Source organism: Aspergillus ambiguus (assembly GCF_047715705.1).
Source record: "Aspergillus ambiguus strain CBS 117.58 unplaced genomic scaffold BDV59scaffold_1, whole genome shotgun sequence".
Taxonomy (NCBI): domain Eukaryota; kingdom Fungi; phylum Ascomycota; class Eurotiomycetes; order Eurotiales; family Aspergillaceae; genus Aspergillus; species Aspergillus ambiguus.
In genome coordinates, this window is record NW_027395514.1 from 153,175 (window position 1) to 169,944 (window position 16,770).

At 53.1% G+C, this 16,770-nt stretch overlaps 5 protein-coding genes across 5 annotated transcripts; 3 read left to right on the forward strand and 2 right to left on the reverse strand.

Moving 5' to 3' along the window:
• The first annotated feature begins 66 nt into the window (after positions 1–66).
• Positions 67–3,553, forward strand: canA (putative cullin binding protein CanA). Its single transcript, XM_073696618.1, has 3 exons — positions 67–2,502; positions 2,562–2,900; positions 2,951–3,553. Exons 1-3 carry the CDS (start codon positions 157–159, stop codon positions 3,365–3,367), a joined length of 3,102 nt encoding a protein of 1,033 aa, XP_073552891.1. The 5' UTR covers positions 67–156; the 3' UTR covers positions 3,368–3,553.
• A 107-nt stretch (positions 3,554–3,660) lies between these two features.
• BDV59DRAFT_190049 (fungal specific transcription factor domain-containing protein) lies at positions 3,661–5,498 on the reverse strand (the record flags this gene model as incomplete). Its single annotated transcript, XM_073691705.1, has 3 exons — positions 3,661–3,729; positions 3,781–5,385; positions 5,445–5,498. The coding sequence occupies 3 exons, from the start codon at positions 5,496–5,498 to the stop codon at positions 3,661–3,663; spliced, it is 1,728 nt and encodes a 575-aa protein (XP_073552892.1).
• A 760-nt stretch (positions 5,499–6,258) lies between these two features.
• Positions 6,259–7,726, forward strand: BDV59DRAFT_206742 (MCT family MFS transporter; the record flags this gene model as incomplete). Its single annotated transcript, XM_073694849.1, has 2 exons — positions 6,259–6,698; positions 6,767–7,726. The coding sequence occupies exons 1-2, from the start codon at positions 6,375–6,377 to the stop codon at positions 7,724–7,726; spliced, it is 1,284 nt and encodes a 427-aa protein (XP_073552893.1). The 5' UTR covers positions 6,259–6,374.
• Positions 7,727–7,967: 241 nt separating this feature from the next.
• On the reverse strand, positions 7,968–13,801 carry BDV59DRAFT_166258 (uncharacterized protein). Its single transcript, XM_073687673.1, has 2 exons — positions 9,403–13,801; positions 7,968–9,345 (listed from the first exon to the last, which is right to left on the reverse strand). The coding sequence occupies exons 1-2, from the start codon at positions 13,623–13,625 to the stop codon at positions 8,178–8,180; spliced, it is 5,391 nt and encodes a 1,796-aa protein (XP_073552894.1). The 5' UTR covers positions 13,626–13,801; the 3' UTR covers positions 7,968–8,177.
• A 541-nt stretch (positions 13,802–14,342) lies between these two features.
• Positions 14,343–16,665, forward strand: BDV59DRAFT_166259 (uncharacterized protein). Its single transcript, XM_073687674.1, has one exon. The coding sequence runs from the start codon at positions 14,476–14,478 to the stop codon at positions 16,480–16,482; it is 2,007 nt and encodes a 668-aa protein (XP_073552895.1). The 5' UTR covers positions 14,343–14,475; the 3' UTR covers positions 16,483–16,665.
• Positions 16,666–16,770: the final 105 nt, after the last annotated feature.

Below are 16,770 nucleotides of genomic sequence, written 5' to 3' on the forward strand. Positions count from 1 at the left end.
TCGGAGCTGAGGTTCCTCCGAACATGCCCGATCGGGACTAGCGCGGGGGGAAGCTCTCTCCGCTTGATTTCGTAGTGACTTCACTGCTTTCCACCTCACCCGATTCTCTTTCCTTCTTACTCCCGCTTCATTTCTGACGCTGACACTCCCTCCGCCATGTCGTCCTATTCCCAAGACGACGATCACGATCCGCAGGCGGACGAACTCCGCGAGACTGCCCTGGTCACCCTCGAGTCCATGATCAGTTCCTGCGGCCCTCAGATGCAACCATATCTGCCCAACACCATTCGATCGGCCCTGAGATACCTCAAGTATGACCCTAATGTCGCAGATATGGAGGAGGATGAGGAAATGGGAGGCACCCAGGAGGAAGCCGGTTCCGATGATGACGAGCCCGATCTCGACGACGACGATTTCGAGGATTTCGAGGAGGAAGGCGGATACAGTGACATCGATGACATGAGCTGGAAAGTCCGTCGATGTGCCGCAAAGCTTCTCTACACAGTCATCTCTTCCTACAGTCGCGGCCGCGCCCTGGACGACTCCTCGCTCTATCAGCAGATCGCCCCCGCCCTCATCTCTCGTTTCAGTAAGGAACGCGAAGAAAGTGTGAAACTGGAAGTGGTGTCGACAATGACTTCTCTTGTCCGTAAGACGGGAGACGGTACGATGATCGTGACGTCAAATGGATTTCTTGAGTCGGTCGGCGGGTCTAAAAACTCCAGGAAGAGGAGACGTCAGGACAGTGATGCCAGCATGATCGACTTCGAACCCAGTATCGGTACCTCCTCCGCCATCAGCACACCAGTCGTTCCTCCTTCCTCTCCCAAGTCTGGGGCTCAGGCCGACCTGGCCCGTTCTGTTCCCACTATCATTCAGCACCTGGTGAAAATGTGGAAACAGGCCTCCGTGCCCTTGAAACAAGCCATTATTGTTCTACTGAACAGTCTTGCCCTGGTACGCTATGGTGGCCTTGAGGATCACCTGCAGCAGATCGAAGATCCCATCGCGGACGTCCTCAAGTCCTCGTTTTCCGGGAGCTCATCCATCTCCGCGGGAGCTTCGACCAGTGCAGGCACCCTCCAAACTGAGACCCTCAGTCTCATCGCTGCGATCGCGGAGACCCACACGTCTGATGCCCTTCTGCCATTCCTTATCGCCCTGATACCCGGCGTTATTGGAGCGGTCAATGACAGAAACTACAAAGTTAGCAGTGAGGCTCTTGGCGCTGTGGAACAGATCGTCAAGGCCCTTACCCCGCCTCGTGTGTCATCAACATCTCAAGACCTTGCGTCTCAACTTGAAAAGTTATACGATGTCATCCTCAGCCGTATCACGGACACCAGTGCTGATTTGGAGGTCCGCCAACGAGCTATCCATGTCTTTGGAGTCCTTCTGGCTCGGACTTCGGGTGACAAGGGCGCCGCCTTCCTCTCCCCCGACCGCCGATCCAATGGTTTACTGGTCTTGGTCGATCGCCTCAAGAACGAGACTACACGTCTGGCCGCTGTCCGGGCCGTCGACGATGTGGCCGTTCTCTGTGAACGTGAGGCAGATGTCACTTCACCCTGGGTGAGCGAAGTCACAACTGAACTCGGTGCGCAACTGCGCAAGTCAGACCGCGTTCTTAGAGGCGCCAGTCTGGAGGCGCTCCGCAGTTTGGCTATGAACCCTTCCACACGGGTCCATTATGATGACAAGACCATGCAGGGGTTGGAGGATTCTATTTTGCCATTGATCAGTGCCGAAGATTTCCACTTCCTGGCGCCAGCTCTCATAATCCTGGCCAAGTTAATTCCTGGAAATTCTCAGCTTCTCGTCAACGACAACTTGGTCTCCACGATCTGTTCCATCGTCCTATCTTCCCTTGTGGGCACCGTCTTGAAGGCCTTACTACTTCTAGTCAAGGTTATTGGCGAGGAAGGCGCAGGCGCAGCCCTCATGAAGAAGCTTCTAAGGGATGTTGGTATTAACGGCGATACTTCCGTTGTTGGAAGAGCTATTGGAACTCTCCTGGTCCACGGGGGCCCAAAGCTCGGTGTCAAGATGGAAGACTTCCTCAAAGAACTGGAAACAGCTCAAGACGCTCAGCGTAAATGCCTTGCGCTCGCAATTCTAGGTGAAATTGGCCTACGCATGGGCTCTGGGTGCTCGCTTACCCCAGACCTGTTCATCTCTCATTTCAACTCCAAGTCAGACAAAGTCAGGTTGTCTGCCGCCGTTGCGCTTGGAAATGCCGCTGCTGGGAACGTGAAGTCCTACCTGCCCGCTATCCTGGGCGGCCTCGAAAAGTCTAACCCTCAGAGTTACCTACTTCTTCATTCCGTCAAAGAGCTTCTTCAACACCCTGAAATTGTCCGACCCGATGTGGCGCCTTCTGCACTCAAACTGTGGCAGGCACTTCTCGTCGTTTCAGAGGAGGAGGACAATCGTGCTGTAGGCGCAGAATGTGTCGGTCGACTCGCTTTGATTGACCCTGTTGCTTATATCCCACACTTCCAGGTACGTCTCACACCGCAATCTTCTGTCATGGTTATTTCTAACATGGATCTGTTGCACAGGAATGCTTGTCGAGTCCTGATACCAGCATTCGTGGGGTTGTCATTTCTGCCTTCCGTTATACCCTTTCGGATTCAAGGGATACTTACAATAATGTGTTGAGACCAATGATCGTTCCTCTGTTGGTGAACATGCTTAGTGATCGTGACTTGGGTAATCACCGTCTCGCACTGACGACCTTGAACTCCGCCATCCACAACAAGATGGACATCATCCTGCCACATCTCAGTGAACTTCTTCCCGCCGTGTTCGGGGACACCAAGATCAAGCCTGAGCTTATCCGTGAAGTCCAGATGGGTCCTTTCAAGCATCGCGTTGATGACGGACTGGAGCTGCGAAAGGTACGCAGGATGTTTGATTATATTATGTCACCTGATCTAACCCACAACAGACCGCATACGAAACTCTCTATGCATCTCTGGACACGACGTTCACTATTTCCCACATTCCCGAGTTTTTCGACCGCATCTTAGCGGGCATCGATGACGAACAAGACATCCGCACCATTTGCAATCTTATGACATCCAAGCTTATCACCCTTGCTCCCGAGGAAACACAGCGCTACCTGGATGCCCTCTCGGAGCGTTATAGTACAGTATTATCTTTCAAGCCGAAGGACAATGCAGTGAAGCAAGATCTTGAGAAAGCCCAAGAAGCGTCCATGGGTGTACTCAAGATTAGTCGCGAACTGTACAAGGCATTCCCGAACGCGGAGGCCAGTAGCGAGCATCACAAGTGGAAAGCCTACCTGGAATGGATCCGCAAGACCTTTGCTACGCAGCTGAAGACTCTCGATTCGGAGTTTTAGGCGGAAGATATTGATCAGATGCAATGGCCTCTTCTAGACAGAACCTGGAGAACTAAAATAACTTGTTTCTTAAAAGGCGGGCTGCATGACGCGTTCCTGCGTTGGTATTAGCGCTATGAATGATGAAATATTGTTTCCCAGATGGACCATGGAGAAGTATAAATAAGCAATGGACGGGGCATCAAAAGTTCCAGGTCGACCAGACAGAAATCAACCCTGGGCATCGAGCGTCGCTATCATACACTTAACCAAGCTTCTTGAATGTTTCCAGCGATACATTCCAAAAATTATCATCAAGTGCTTCCACTATAAGCCCAGTTCATCGACTCAAAATCATCAAGATCCAAGTGAGCATCGGGCACCTAGTAGTGTCAGTAACGGGCGATTTCCCTCATCACATAGTGAAAACTCACCAGAAATCCCCAATCCCCCATCATATCCGGCCAACTATCAACCAAACCTCCCAGCTCCCCGAAATCGATCCCGCTGTCGCTCTCGTTCCCGCCTGCCCTTTCCTCCAACAAAGACAGAGATCGAGCCGTCGCATCCTCCGCCGCTTTCACAAGGACACCTGGAAACTGCTCCTTCGGCAGACCCCGCACCATACCCTCAATCTGCGCGGAGGTCATACACAAGAGCATATATCCTTTGGTGTTCATTTCGCCAGCCTCGATACTCTTCCAACTCCACGTCTTCGCATCGTCTAGGATAGTGAGTAGATCGCGCCTCAAAGGCACGGGGCCAAGACTTTCGTCTTCCTGGAGTTGGGCCTGGAGCTCAGCACTGACAAGGAATGATACGAGCATGGAGACTGCGCGCGCAAGCCCAAACCCACAAGTTACCAGTCGAGTTAGGTCCTGGTTCTCTGCAGGTGACGAAGAGGGCCCCATCATCGACGAGGACGGGTGAAGTGCACACCAGGCCTTGATGCAGGATTCGAGGACGACCCTCCTTGTAAACGCGTAGGCCGTTTCCTGCATCGCCGGGGCAAAGAACGGGACGTGAAGGGCGAGGAAGTAGCGTTGCACGAGATATTCCAGCCTGTGTGTTTGGAATTTAGAGGGTCTGCCTCCGCTACGGGAGTGGGAGGCTTGGAGGGTCCGGCAGATCGACTTATAGGTCGCTCTTAGCTCGGAGTCTAGACGGAGCGTCTCATCGTATGTATTCTGAGTGCCGATGCTGTTGAGAGATCTCATGATGGCCAGACGGACGGGAAACAATCTTCGTAGCGCCAGTGCGATCGACATCTGGGTGAATTCTTCCGGGGGCTTGGGGACGGCATCCTCTATCGTGATCTGGTCATCGTCCAAATTCCCCGGGGGGTTGGTATCAAAGTCGTCCATCGAGAGGAGTGGTGGTCCGCCGGACTCCATGCTCATTTGCAGTGTGATTTCAAGAATGGTGTTCCATATTCGTCTGTGCATTTCTGCGGCGAATGTGCTTCTCCTCGGCAGATAGGCTGGGTCTCGATGCAAGCCCATGTATACGGCCGTCCGGAAGAGACTTCCGGCGGATATCCAGGTAAGAGTTCCGTCTACTCCGACAATCTCGCGGGCCAGAAGCAGGAGTATATTTGTCTGGAGGAACGAGATGGTGAGGCGAGTCTTGAATTCTGGCTCGGAGAACCAGGTCTGTGCCTCGTGAACCCATCGGATGGCTGACGGGAGGAGGGAGAAATGGTCGTCGTACATGGCGGCTCCGATAGAGAAGATCAGCTTCAGCTGGACCAGGAATGCCATGTCCGGTGCGGTGTCGGCGGCCCAAAGAGCTTCGTAGTCCTGTCTGAATGATGGGATATGCAAGATGCGATAGACGCTTTCAATTGTGCGAAGGTATATGTCAACCAGTGCATCCGCTACCTCCTTTGCGGGCATATCTGTGGTGGGTGGAGTGGGCCATTGGGGAGTCCGACGAGACTTGATTATCTTGGCCAGGTATTTGCATTTTTGCAGGTTCATGCACACTTGTGATGTCTCGTCTTGTAGGAAGGGTTCAATCTCCTCAAACATCTCCAAGCACTGAGGTTTGTGTTAGCTCATTCCCCTAAGCTAGCCGGACCTATACTTGGGGAGCGTACTCGAGTGGTACCATTGATCCAATGGCTTTGACCAAAAAGACGACGTTTATGCATGATAGTGCGGGTGACGGTTGCCGATTGGCCGGGAGCGAGGCTCTCGTTTCGGATATGAATCGTGCCTGCTAAGTGCGAGTTCGTGGTCCTAATATCAACATTCGGACTGTGGGAATTAGACGCAATGGCTTTCTGGGTCGCTTTCGATAGTTGTTCCTCGAGCTGTTTGATCTGCAATCTTAGCGCCTCCACTTCCCCAGTGGATGGTAGACTCCCCGGAGTCGACGGTCCAGTAGAACTAGTCACTACGGACGTTGTCGCGCGACTGGGTTCCGTCCTGTCTCTGCTGGTATTGGAAGATAATTCGCTGGCCACAGCAGGGCGGTAGTCATAGAAGCTCGAACGTTGCCCGGCGGGCGGCGGTGAGGTTCTCTCGTATACGCATTCTTTATTATTCGACCGAACACAATTTCCACATGGATGTTGTCGGTCACATTTAATCTTTCGTCTCCTGCAAAGAATGCACGAGCTAGACCTGTCGTCAGAGCCAGTTGCATATGCGGGATGTGTACGTTGCTCACACTGGTGGCCTCCTGCGCCGACGCTCAGGCCCAGCCATTAGGCTTGAATCTGGTCGCCTGTCGACGAAACCTGTCACTGAAAAGTCTGCCATGGTGTATATTGGAGGAGAAAACTGGGAAAAGGAGCGTGGAGAGCGTAAGACGACGTTCGGGAAATGCACAAGTAGTCCGTCCCGCCCGCCATTTCCCGCCCCGCCTCCGCTTATCTCCGATTGATTGATATCGTCAAGCCCGAAGTATAAAAAGCCATAAACCGCTGTCAACCATGGGGACACACTTATATCCTGTTTTCAAGATCTCTTCTGGTCTCCTGGCAATCTTCTAATTGATCTAAAAGACTCACCTACACTGCAACATGACATCCGAGCAGCCAGAACGACGCCCATCTCTAGACGATGAGGAAGGCCTCCCAGCACCGAGCGAAAAAAGCCCCGGTGATCTACATCTTGCTCCCGATGGAGGTATACAGGCCTGGCTTGTTGCAACCGGCGGTGCTTGCATTTTCTTCTCAACCCTCGGTGTCGCCAACACCTTCGGCGTCTTCGAAGAGTACTATCTCACGCATCAGCTGCGAGGCGAGCCGGCCGACAAGGTTGCCTGGATCGGGTCCCTGGCCACATTCCTCCAGTTTGCAATTGGGTCCATCGGAGGGCCATTGTTCGATCGATATGGTGCATGGGTACGTCACAACTAATCCTCCACCCCAGCGCAATAGAGGGAACCGCTAACATGACTCTGCTGGCCCAGTTAATCCGACCTACAGCCGTGCTCTACGTATTCGCGATGATGATGACGAGTCTCTGCAACAAATACTGGCAATTCATGCTTGCACAAGGAATCCTAATGGGGACCTCCATGGGTCTGTTGCAATTTCCCGCCATGGCGGCCGTAACGCAGTACTTCGACAAGAAGCGCGCCGCAGCACTGGGGATCGTCGTGTCCGGCTCATCGATCGGGGGCGTGGTCCTCCCCATCGCGCTGTCCAAGATGCTGAACGGCACGAGCCTAGGCTTCGGCTGGTCTGTCCGAGTCATCGGGTTCATCTTGGTCCCTCTGCTCAGTTTCTCGTGCATCACCGTCCGGTCCCGCCTGCCGCCACGGAAGACCACTTTCTTCATTGGCGCCGCCTTCAAGGACATCAGGTACAACCTCATTATTGGCGCCTTCTTCTTCATGCTCATCGCCATGTTCGCTCCGCTGTTCTACATCCCGACGTATGCTGTCTCCAGGGGCGTGGAGGCTACCCTCGCCTCGTATCTGCTGGCGATCGTCAATGCGGCATCGACCTTCGGCCGCATCATCCCCGGCGTGCTGGCAGACAAATTCGGCCGATTGAACATCTTCATGATTGGGGGCTTGGCTACCGGGATTGTGGTCTTTTGCTTCAACGAGGCGACATCCACAGCAGGCCTCGTCGTGTACTCCATCGTCGTTGGGTTCTTCTCGGGGACAATTATCTCCGGTGGCGCCGCAGCTTTTACGGTCTGCATCAAGAATCCCCAGGAGGCCGGCGCATATCTGGGCATGGGGATGGCTCTGGGCTCCGTGGCTGCTCTAATAGGTCCCCCGGTGAATGGCGCACTAATCAATCATTACGGCGGGTTTTCCCAAATGTCCATTTTCAGCGGAGTTATGTGTGTTGTTGGTGGATTTATAGCTCTTGCAGCAAAGGTTGCGACGCCTCAAGGTATTTGGGGGAGGGTATGACGAGTGGACTGTGGGATTTGGGCTTTCTCAGTGCGGAGCTGTTTTTTGTTCGGGCTTGACTACGGCTTTGGGACGAGAGTGAAGGCATTCTGGTTTTCTAAGAGGGTAATATAATCTATCTATTACATTGACCAGCTCATTCGTTTAAGAATTTATAATGTGACCGTGAGATAGAACATATGTATCCAGTAGGGACATGCTATCTTATACCCCCAGTTGTGTTAGTAAACGCTGTAAAACAAGGCTTTAGATTCTCAAAAGTAGAGCGTTAAGAAACAAATTCGTTGTTTTTCCATACCAGGCGCTAAAAGTAAACCTCTAAGAAATGTGATTAATCTGACAAAACGCCATTTGGCAATGCAATCGACCGCTAGTCGAACAAAATACACACGCTAAGCCCATAAACCGTCGGGTATCTTCCTAAAATCTCACCGAGTGCAAAATTTCCAAATCAAGCGGTGATAGCCTTTTTCTTGAGAACACCAAGTTTCTCCAGCTTCATCCAAGCACGGTCCATATCCGAGCCTTCCTCAAGAACTGGCCGTAAGTCTAATCCATCTAGAAATTTCACGGAGCCTCCCGTGCCTGCGTAGAGCATAAGTTCGAAAATACTCCGTCGAAGGCGAGTTGGACGGTCCAGACGAGCAAGATATTTCAGATCAGCCTGGGAGTCCGCAGGAGGAAGGGTGTAGGGGTCATTGATTTCAATCTCATGTCCATCAACCACGTCGGACTGTTCGTCCTCAAAGATCGGGCGGTTGATATCGTGGTCTTCGCGTTTAAATTCCGCCAGAGCAGACGGAATATCTAAGCCGCCGTCCTCTTGGGGGACCGGCTTCTTCTCCACCCTCGTTGCCAATTGCTTTGCATCACCGGGCTTCCCGTTCCCTGTGACAGCCGGAGGATAGAACCTCACAGTAAGGGGGTTCCCTCTGACATCGACTTTATGTAGGGAGCAGAGCTTGTTCTTGTTTGTCCGTCCAATAACACTCAAGACCTGGCAGAGTCTCCGCAGACGAGAGATACAGTTCCCGGCAGCCGTCAGACGAGAAAGGCAGTTCATGCCAGCTAGCTCGCTAATGCCCGTAAGAGAGTTGAAATTCAGATTGAGGACTTTGACGTTGGGGAAGTTCAGCGCAAAATCTGGAGGCAGAGCCTGAATGCTGCATGATGCAGCGTCCAGTAGTTGTAAACTCAGAAGTGGATTTGATGGCGAGAGGCTCTGCAGGGATAGCCGATTTGAAGACAAATACACCTTGCGAACGTCTTTCGCCAAGCCGAGGTCAATGTCGAAAAATCCGTTGTCATTCTCTGCTGACATAGTTTGTTCCCTAGCCGAAAGGACCTCTAGGTTGCGGCATTGACCAAGGCCGGATATTGTCGAGAGGTAATTTTGGTCCAGGTATAACAATGTCAGAGATGGGAATACGCCGACATCAAGGTTATAAAACTGGTTGTTCGAGAGCTTCAGTGACCGCAAGGTGGTTAGAGGTGACGTTAGATCGACGTTGCTAAGATGATTGGAGCTGAGATCCAGCCTCTCCAGAGCTGACAACGATTCGATACTCCGGACCGACATTAACTGATTGTGGCTCAGATCCAGCTCTTGCAGACGAGTCCTAAAAGTGCACACGGTTAGATATCGACGATAACACAGGAGGACCGGCATTACTTACAGCTCTGCTCCCTCAAAGTCCACCGCTGTCATGTTATTGTTGCTCAGTTTTAAGCTGAGTAGTCCATCCAAATCGTACAACCCCTCAATGTCTCGGATCTTGTTGTTGCTGGCATTGAGCTCTCTTAAGTGGATCAAGCCACTGAATCCATCCAAACTCTCCAGACCATTGCCTGAAACATCCAAGTATTGTAGATTGCCCAAATGTCCCCACGATGTCAGATTGGACAGATAGTTTTGTTGGATCTTCAGGGTTCTCAAAGTGGAGGGGGCTCCGCTCAGTTGGCCAATCTCATTGAACGACACGTCGAGATACTCCAGTCGAGGGCAGAAATCAGAGAGCTTATGAAGAGTGATGAGGCCCTTGCGACGGAGTACCAACCGTCGAACGTGCTCCCAGTATGGTTCGAATGGTTCAGCCTCAGTGATATGTTTGACCAAATCCTCAGTTGCCAGAGCGAATGTTCCGTGTACTTGGCGCAAGGATGTAGGGTGCGTACGCTGGGCCACGTAGCTCATCTCAAGTTGCAAAGGTTGATCTATTTGATCAACGGTAAAATCTGGCAAAGGGCTGAGATGAAAGCTGTTGTAGCTCGGGTCGGGGGCATCCCGGAGAACAGCAAGTGACCCATCTGAGCCTTCTTTACCCGGGGTCGACCAGGGGTTCTCTGCGTTTCTTCGCACCAGCATCAGGTTATCGGCGGTCTCTTCACTCGTTTCATCAATCCTAGACATAGAACGCTTGAGGAATGGCTGTTCGACCGTTTGGTTCTGTGAAGAGCCAGCGGAGGCCTGCTCGTTAGTCTCCGCTTCCGGTTCAGGGTCAGCTTTCTCGTTTTTCTGGAGTTTGACGGGGCTTTCATGGTCGCTGTATGTAACTTGCGAGACAAGCGGCGATGAAAAGCTGATGGTCACGACACGAGCTTGCTTGTTGCGTTCCTTTCGAAGAGACGGGGGTCTAGAGAGCCGTCCCTCTTGCAAGTGGATTTCATGGCTTGCCTCGCTTGAGGCTTCGCGACTTCTGCCTCCATTGGAGTCTACAGAGGTTGCCCCAGTTCCGGAATTCGGGAAGCTAGAAGTGAAGCGAGTCGCCTTGGATTGAACGGAACTGAAGTTTCCAGATTGGTCCTCGGCTTTCATGTGTGGTTGGGTCCGCTCATCTTGGGGTGCAACGTTGGCTGGGCTTTGGGGAACAATGTCAACAGAGTGACCAGCATCGCCAGACAGAGAAGCCTGTATCCGCATCATCTCCTGGATTTCGTCGACACTAAGGTCCGGAATATCTTGGAAGGGATCGTCTTCACTGTCGTCTCCCTTGGGCTTCTCAGGCGACCTTCTGGGTTTCTCCCTAACCCACAGGTTCCTGTAGCGGTCATAGGTGAACCCATTGACCTCTTCTGGAATCAAATGCGATACCAGATCGGAGGGCAAAAGACCTTTCTTGTGGGAGCTGTGGGAAGACCCTGTGGGGATAGAACGAGTGCTAAAGCTCTTCGAGGAGATGTGTGTATTGAGGAAGTCATTGTCGTCGTCGAACGATTGCGTAGGTTGCTTCCGCTTGCGCCGGTCTGCAACGATGCCCTCCGCAGGAAGGTTGACGCTTAGTTCCAGATCGTCTTGTTCTTGGAACTTTTTGAGGTGGCTCAAAATGCGAGGGTTTGGCTCCTTGGGCTCTCGCAACTTTCTTATGTCCACCCCGTCGCGACTTGGGGGACGGGAGAACTCCTCTTGGGTAGATTCATCTTCGTAATCGTTCTCGCTTTTGCCCTCGGATTCGGACTCATACTCTTCGACGTTGGGAAGGCTGCCGGTTTTCCTGCCTTTGGATCGGATGATATCCATAATCTTCGTCGCCTCATTGAGAAAATCTTGAGTCGTAATGGACCCCTTTCGAATCTCTTCATTGGCACCGGTAACTCGGACCTTTGGGACATTGGCATCAGGAAGGGAGTCCTCTCCTTCACCGTAAAATTCGCGCAGCAATAAGTTGCGATTTGGAGGAGATCGTTGTCTGGTAGACGACCTGATCTGACTGGGAGTTGGGGTTCTCGGCCGGTGGGTCGATTCTGGTGGCAGCAGGAGGTCCTTGTTATACTCGACGCCTTGCTGCATCAAACTCTTTTGCAGCAAGGACAGTTGGTCGTTTTGAGGGCCATATGGGGCCTCTACACCCGAATCACCCTCTTGGGAGCTCACAGACGGAAGAACTGTTCGGCGACGCTTCGGTGTGGGATCCTTCGCAGGGCTGTTGGATGTCCGGTTTGTACCCGAGCCTTGGGAACTCATGCCTGCGGTTCCAGTGGTACTGCCCTTGAGTCGCGTGCTCGTCAGAAGCGTGGGCTTGGGCTTCAGGTGTGAGTTCGATTTGCTCAAAGTGGATTCCACGCTGAAGTCACGATGCGAACTACGGCGCAGATAGCGTCGACGGCGCGATGAGGGACGGACCTCGTTGTCTTGGGCGTCGTGGTTCAACAGCTTCGGCTCGTACGGGCTCGTATCTGAGAAATCGAAGTTGTCCAGCTGTCCGTCGCCGAAGCGAGTAAGACGAGGATTGGGAGTGTTTCGGGACCGCGGGCGGTCGTGTCGATCAAGCTTTGCACTGAGGTGACCTCTGGATTCGCCTTTGCGCCGGGCTTCCTCCGACGGCGAGACGGGCTCATCTTCTTCCGAGACACCGCCGAAAGTCTCCTCGAATTGGCTCATGCGACGCATCAATCGATTGTTGGTGAAGGTATCGTGGTTTCCAAAGAGCTTCAGGGGACTACCGGAGGAGGGCATAGCTTTTCGCTTGATCTCCTCCGCCTGGCCGGCGGTCGACGGTCTGGCATGTGCGGGGGATGGTCTAGGGAAGGAAGGCGGATCGGTCATGGGGTTTGCACGATTGTAGAAAGGGGGAGAGCTTCGGATTCTGGCGTTAGGTGGAAGGAATGGGGAGAGATGTTGTGAGGGAAATGAGGGAGGAGCGAGACGTCTCCTACGAAGAGACGCCTCACTGAGATACTGTTCCCTGGTGAGGTGTTGCGGATAGTCCAATGTGCCGGTTGATAGATCCTGTGGTAGCGAATGGCTTGTCACGTCGAAAAGATCGTCGTCGGGCAGGGTGTCGATCGCGAAGTCGGTGGGTTGGTTCAGTAGAATGCTGTCGCTTGCTCTGGAATCGGGTCGCTCGTACTGGGGCAAGGATAGCTTCTCCAGTTTGCCTGTGACCTGCTTCAGGGCTGACTTTATAACCTCCGACGTTGCGTGCCCATCCACTGTGTTGGTGCGCGAAAAGGTGATGGGGGTGATCCCTTCGTTCCGGAGGTCCTCCAAGCCACTCGCGGTTCTCATTTGAGAGTCGTCCTGGGAGTGTTCAAGTTCTGTTTTGTTTTGCTGAGCCCTCTCAGCGCCCTTCTTTATGGCCAGAGTCCCCGTTGGCGAGAGTGGTGGGGACGACGCTAGGTTCTCATTGTTGTCGCGCGGTGGCTTTGTTGATTGCGGGTTCTGTTGCGGGGGAAGGGAGTCATTATCGTCATCATCGTCGTGAGTCGGGCGCGTCTCGGACTTGGATTGGATCGTGTCATCGAACCCCCAGAGGTCATCCGTATGTTTTAGTTTGGGGATGGCGTTGTTCTGCTGTTCCTCGGACCCGGGGGTGGGAGGCTTGAAGACGCTCTCCAGGCCAATGGGCGCAAAGAGGTCGCGTTGCTCTCCAGAAGGGATCTCTCCCTGCACCAGCCTCTTGCGCCATTCGGGGGTCTCTTCTTGATCCCGGTTCTTCTTGGGCCGCACCTGGACGGTACTCGGTTCGCCGGGTTGGCTCGACACATTGGACACAGACCGCAGCGGCGATCTTGTATCCATGACGGGCTGTTTTCGGCGCGCCGAGGGAGGGGTGGGTTTGGGACTCTTCTTCTTGGTTTTATCGGGGACGGGGGAGCGCCACTTGGAGGGCGTCTTGGGAGTCCGGGGGGTTTTGGGAGTCGGCGGTTCCTTCTTGACGAAGTGACAGGGTCGAGGGACTTTTTTCTTGTCGCCGGGGGAAGGTAGCGAGGGTTCGACGGACCGACGGGCGGGGACTGGAATGCGACTAGGGGAGTTCTGCAGACTGGAGCGACGCGAGTGACTAGGATTGTTGGTGTTGTTTTTGTTGTTGTCGTCGTTGTTGGTCGTGGAAGCTGGGGGAGTTCCTGGCTGGGACACCCAGTCATCGGAGAGACTGTCGAGCCATGGTTGATTGCCCATGGTTTGTTATGGCGGGATGCGGCACGGGCGTCAGTCCCGTGGCTCCATGCAGGGTATAGTATAAGGGGTATAAATAAGTATAGGAATGCGTCCAGCGGGATAAACAAGACGCCATTGAACGGGGGGCGCTCAAGGGAGGAGGAACATGGCGTTGTTGATGCAGGTCTGGATTGTTATGATGCGGCCGATGCAGGCGGTTTGCGGGTGGACCCGATCGATCTTAGATAATAACAGCAGTTAATTCTTAGCCCAGGTGGTCCGGGCAACCCCGCGTCTCTCTCCACGATGGCGTTAAGTCAGTTGGTAGATCCTTGGTACCTACTTGGGTATCTACAGCTGGTACTGTACGGCGGAGACCGGTATAGGTACCTATCTAGTACCTAGGTAGTACCTAGGTAGTACCTCAGGGACATAGGTACTTATCTAATTACCTGGTGGACCTCCTTGCATCTTCGGTTCCAACTTGGTAGATACTGCTGGATGATAATAAAACGATACTTCTGAAACTATCCCTACCTACCTTATACGATGTAATAATTTCCAAAAAAAAAAAAAATACCTAGACTTTGCATAGCCTGAGGCGCTTCCCTAGATAACTAACTGGTTAGGGTAGTGGTGCTTACATAACGGTTGCCCCGGAAGCGACGCGTTAAGTGGTTTTCCTTTTGGCGACGCAACTACCGCCGTCACAGCCTCACTTACCTTCCCATGACGTCTCGCTAAACGCCCTCTCGCTTGACATGACACCTTCCCCCTCGGTTTCTCCCATGCAGTCAGTTCTCCGCTGCTGCTGCCACTGCCGCCTTCCCTCTTTCCGCCCATTCATGACGTCGTCCGCCGTCTCACCCTGATGCCGCCTGGTCAACCGGTTTCCCCGCTTGCCCTGGAAACCTGTTCGCCTCCCCCCTCACACCTCGATATCGACGACATCATCGGCTCCGATGAGGAGCTGGATGAGCCCGGTCGTGTCGCTCAGCGCCGGAGGATCCAGAAACTCGCAGATGCTTACGATCAAGGCAAGCCTTTGTTTATCCTGTCCGCCTCGCTGCGCGGTCCGTTCGACAACGGTTGGGTGAACCCATGGAAGAAGGATCGTAAACGGAGGCCTCCAACGACATCCGAGATCAAGCAGTCGCACAGGCAGGACAACAGCCCCGTTGTCGACGAAACCAACCCGCGGAAGCGGAGACAACACTATGCTCCAGAGGAACCCCGCAGTGCGAGGCCTCGTCCTACTCCGGTGAAACGTAGTTCAGTCGCCGTTAGCTCTCACAGCAAACCAGCACCCGACAGGCATGACCAAACGTCGATCTCCCCAGATACAGCGAGGAAGCGCGCCTTGCCGTGGGTACGCACGAGGGACCCGAGTCCCCAATCGTATCATCCGACTCCCGTCAAGCATACAGACGAGAACTGGCTGAAGAAGGATCGGAAGAGGACGGGGTTCCAGACCATCGATCCGCCCACCTCCCCTACGCCATCTAACTCCCACCACTTTGACATGAGAAATCACACCAAGAAGACTTCACGCTCAAAACACCGACGGGACGGTGCTGATGGAATCCACGAGGAGCTGGTGGCTCGGGAAAGAGCCGTAACATCGTCCCCTCAAAAACGTCCTCGTGCTGGCATGACCCCCGAAAAGATCACCAAAAGTGCAACTCCAAGCGCTGAACAACGCCCTTGCTCGAGTGCACAAAAGCACACTTCGGATACGGTTAATCCTCAGAATTCGCTTTACGTCTTGTCCTCGCAATCAAATCTACCGAAGTTTGAGTTCCGTCGGAGGAGACATGCTGCCTCTACCTCACCGTCTAAGAAACCACCCGCTTCAGAAAGTGGTGGAAAAGACGAGTCCGGTGATGGCATAGCACCTGAAACGCACAATCCACAGGTGATTGCTCCTCCAGACCTGGATGCCCAGGAATCTGCTACCCTGGAAAATGCTTCCAACCCGGTGGACAGCATACCTAGATCAGGTGTTGAGCACTCTCACCCAACAGGTGCTTCCATTAGTGAGAAGATTCCTTCGGCTCAACAGGTGAGCGCAGCTCCAACGATGACGGGTTACGTGACTTCCTTGCATTCAACAGCTGTCCCGAAAGGTAACGGAGACAGCGATGCAGGGGTCGTGGCTGATGCCGAATTCTCAACACAGGCGGCTCTCCTCCTCGCACAGAGATCGTTCCAGCACGATCTAGGAAGCCCAGAACATGTTCTTGCGGCTTCACAGAACCAAGTTCACGCGGTGCAGGCTAGCAACCTGCCCCCAAATTCTGATATTACACCATTCCGCCGGCTTGCCTCTCCTACCGCCGAGAAAGGAACCGATCGTTCAAAAGCACCGGACACTTCAAGAGGCCAGATGCTGAGTACGCAATGCATGATAAATGCCGCTACTCCTTTTGCTTTCAGCACAGAGAAGAAGGTTGACAAGGTTAACTACTATATGAAGTCCTCCATGAAGAAGTCGACATGCGCAGGCAAGCCAAAAACCACCAGTTTCGGCATCTCGACACCATTCCTGGAAGAACATGCTCCAGACTCATTGAAATCCGGTATCGAGAGGGTCCCAGATTCAATGCCTCGGCGGTCTCCAGAGATACAGGGCTATCATACCCAAACTCAGCCTAGTCCGCTGCCGATGACCTTAACGGGGACCACACCTCCAACCGCACAGGATGCACAATACCCGGGCGCAGACAGTTTTAATCTCACCCAGGCGATCGCGGAAGCTGGTAGTTGGCTCCAGCAAAGCTTTGATTTCACGAAGGACCTTCAGAAGTGCAAGAAATCACAGGGCCCTTCGTCGCAAAATTCAAAGAAGTCAGCTTTTGGTGTGGATATTACTGGTTAGTGGTTCACTCGGCATGGTTCTAGTAGTTTAGAGAAGCTGGTACTTCTTTTCAGACTCGTTCTTGACATGTGGCAAGTATGGATGCATTTAGTGATACCTCATGATATATATTATGTATAGTCCAAGGTTAATATGTGTATTAGAGTAGCACTGGAGTAAATAATCATATTTAATAAACTAAACCATTACTATCATGATCAAATGTATCCCGGAGAATGGTGGAGCTGCTCGCCGCAAGCGTCACGTCACCGGTCGGGCTTAGCGCGGCGGAGCTCTGCGATCTCCCCG

Bases quoted from the DNA above. Each gene is read 5' to 3' on its own strand.
- canA (XM_073696618.1), top strand. From the start codon at position 157: ATGTCGTCCTATTCCCAAGACGACGATCACGATCCGCAGGCGGACGAA. The intron at 2,503-2,561 runs GTACGTCTCACA...TCTGTTGCACAG, and splicing joins CTTATATCCCACACTTCCAG to GAATGCTTGTCGAGTCCTGA. The intron at 2,901-2,950 runs GTACGCAGGATG...AACCCACAACAG, and splicing joins ACGGACTGGAGCTGCGAAAG to ACCGCATACGAAACTCTCTA.
- BDV59DRAFT_166258 (XM_073687673.1), bottom strand. From the start codon at position 13,625: ATGGGCAATCAACCATGGCTCGACAGTCTCTCCGATGACTGGGTGTCC. The intron at 9,346-9,402 runs GTAAGTAATGCC...GTGCACTTTTAG, and splicing joins GACTTTGAGGGAGCAGAGCT to GACTCGTCTGCAAGAGCTGG.
- BDV59DRAFT_166259 (XM_073687674.1), top strand. From the start codon at position 14,476: ATGCCGCCTGGTCAACCGGTTTCCCCGCTTGCCCTGGAAACCTGTTCG.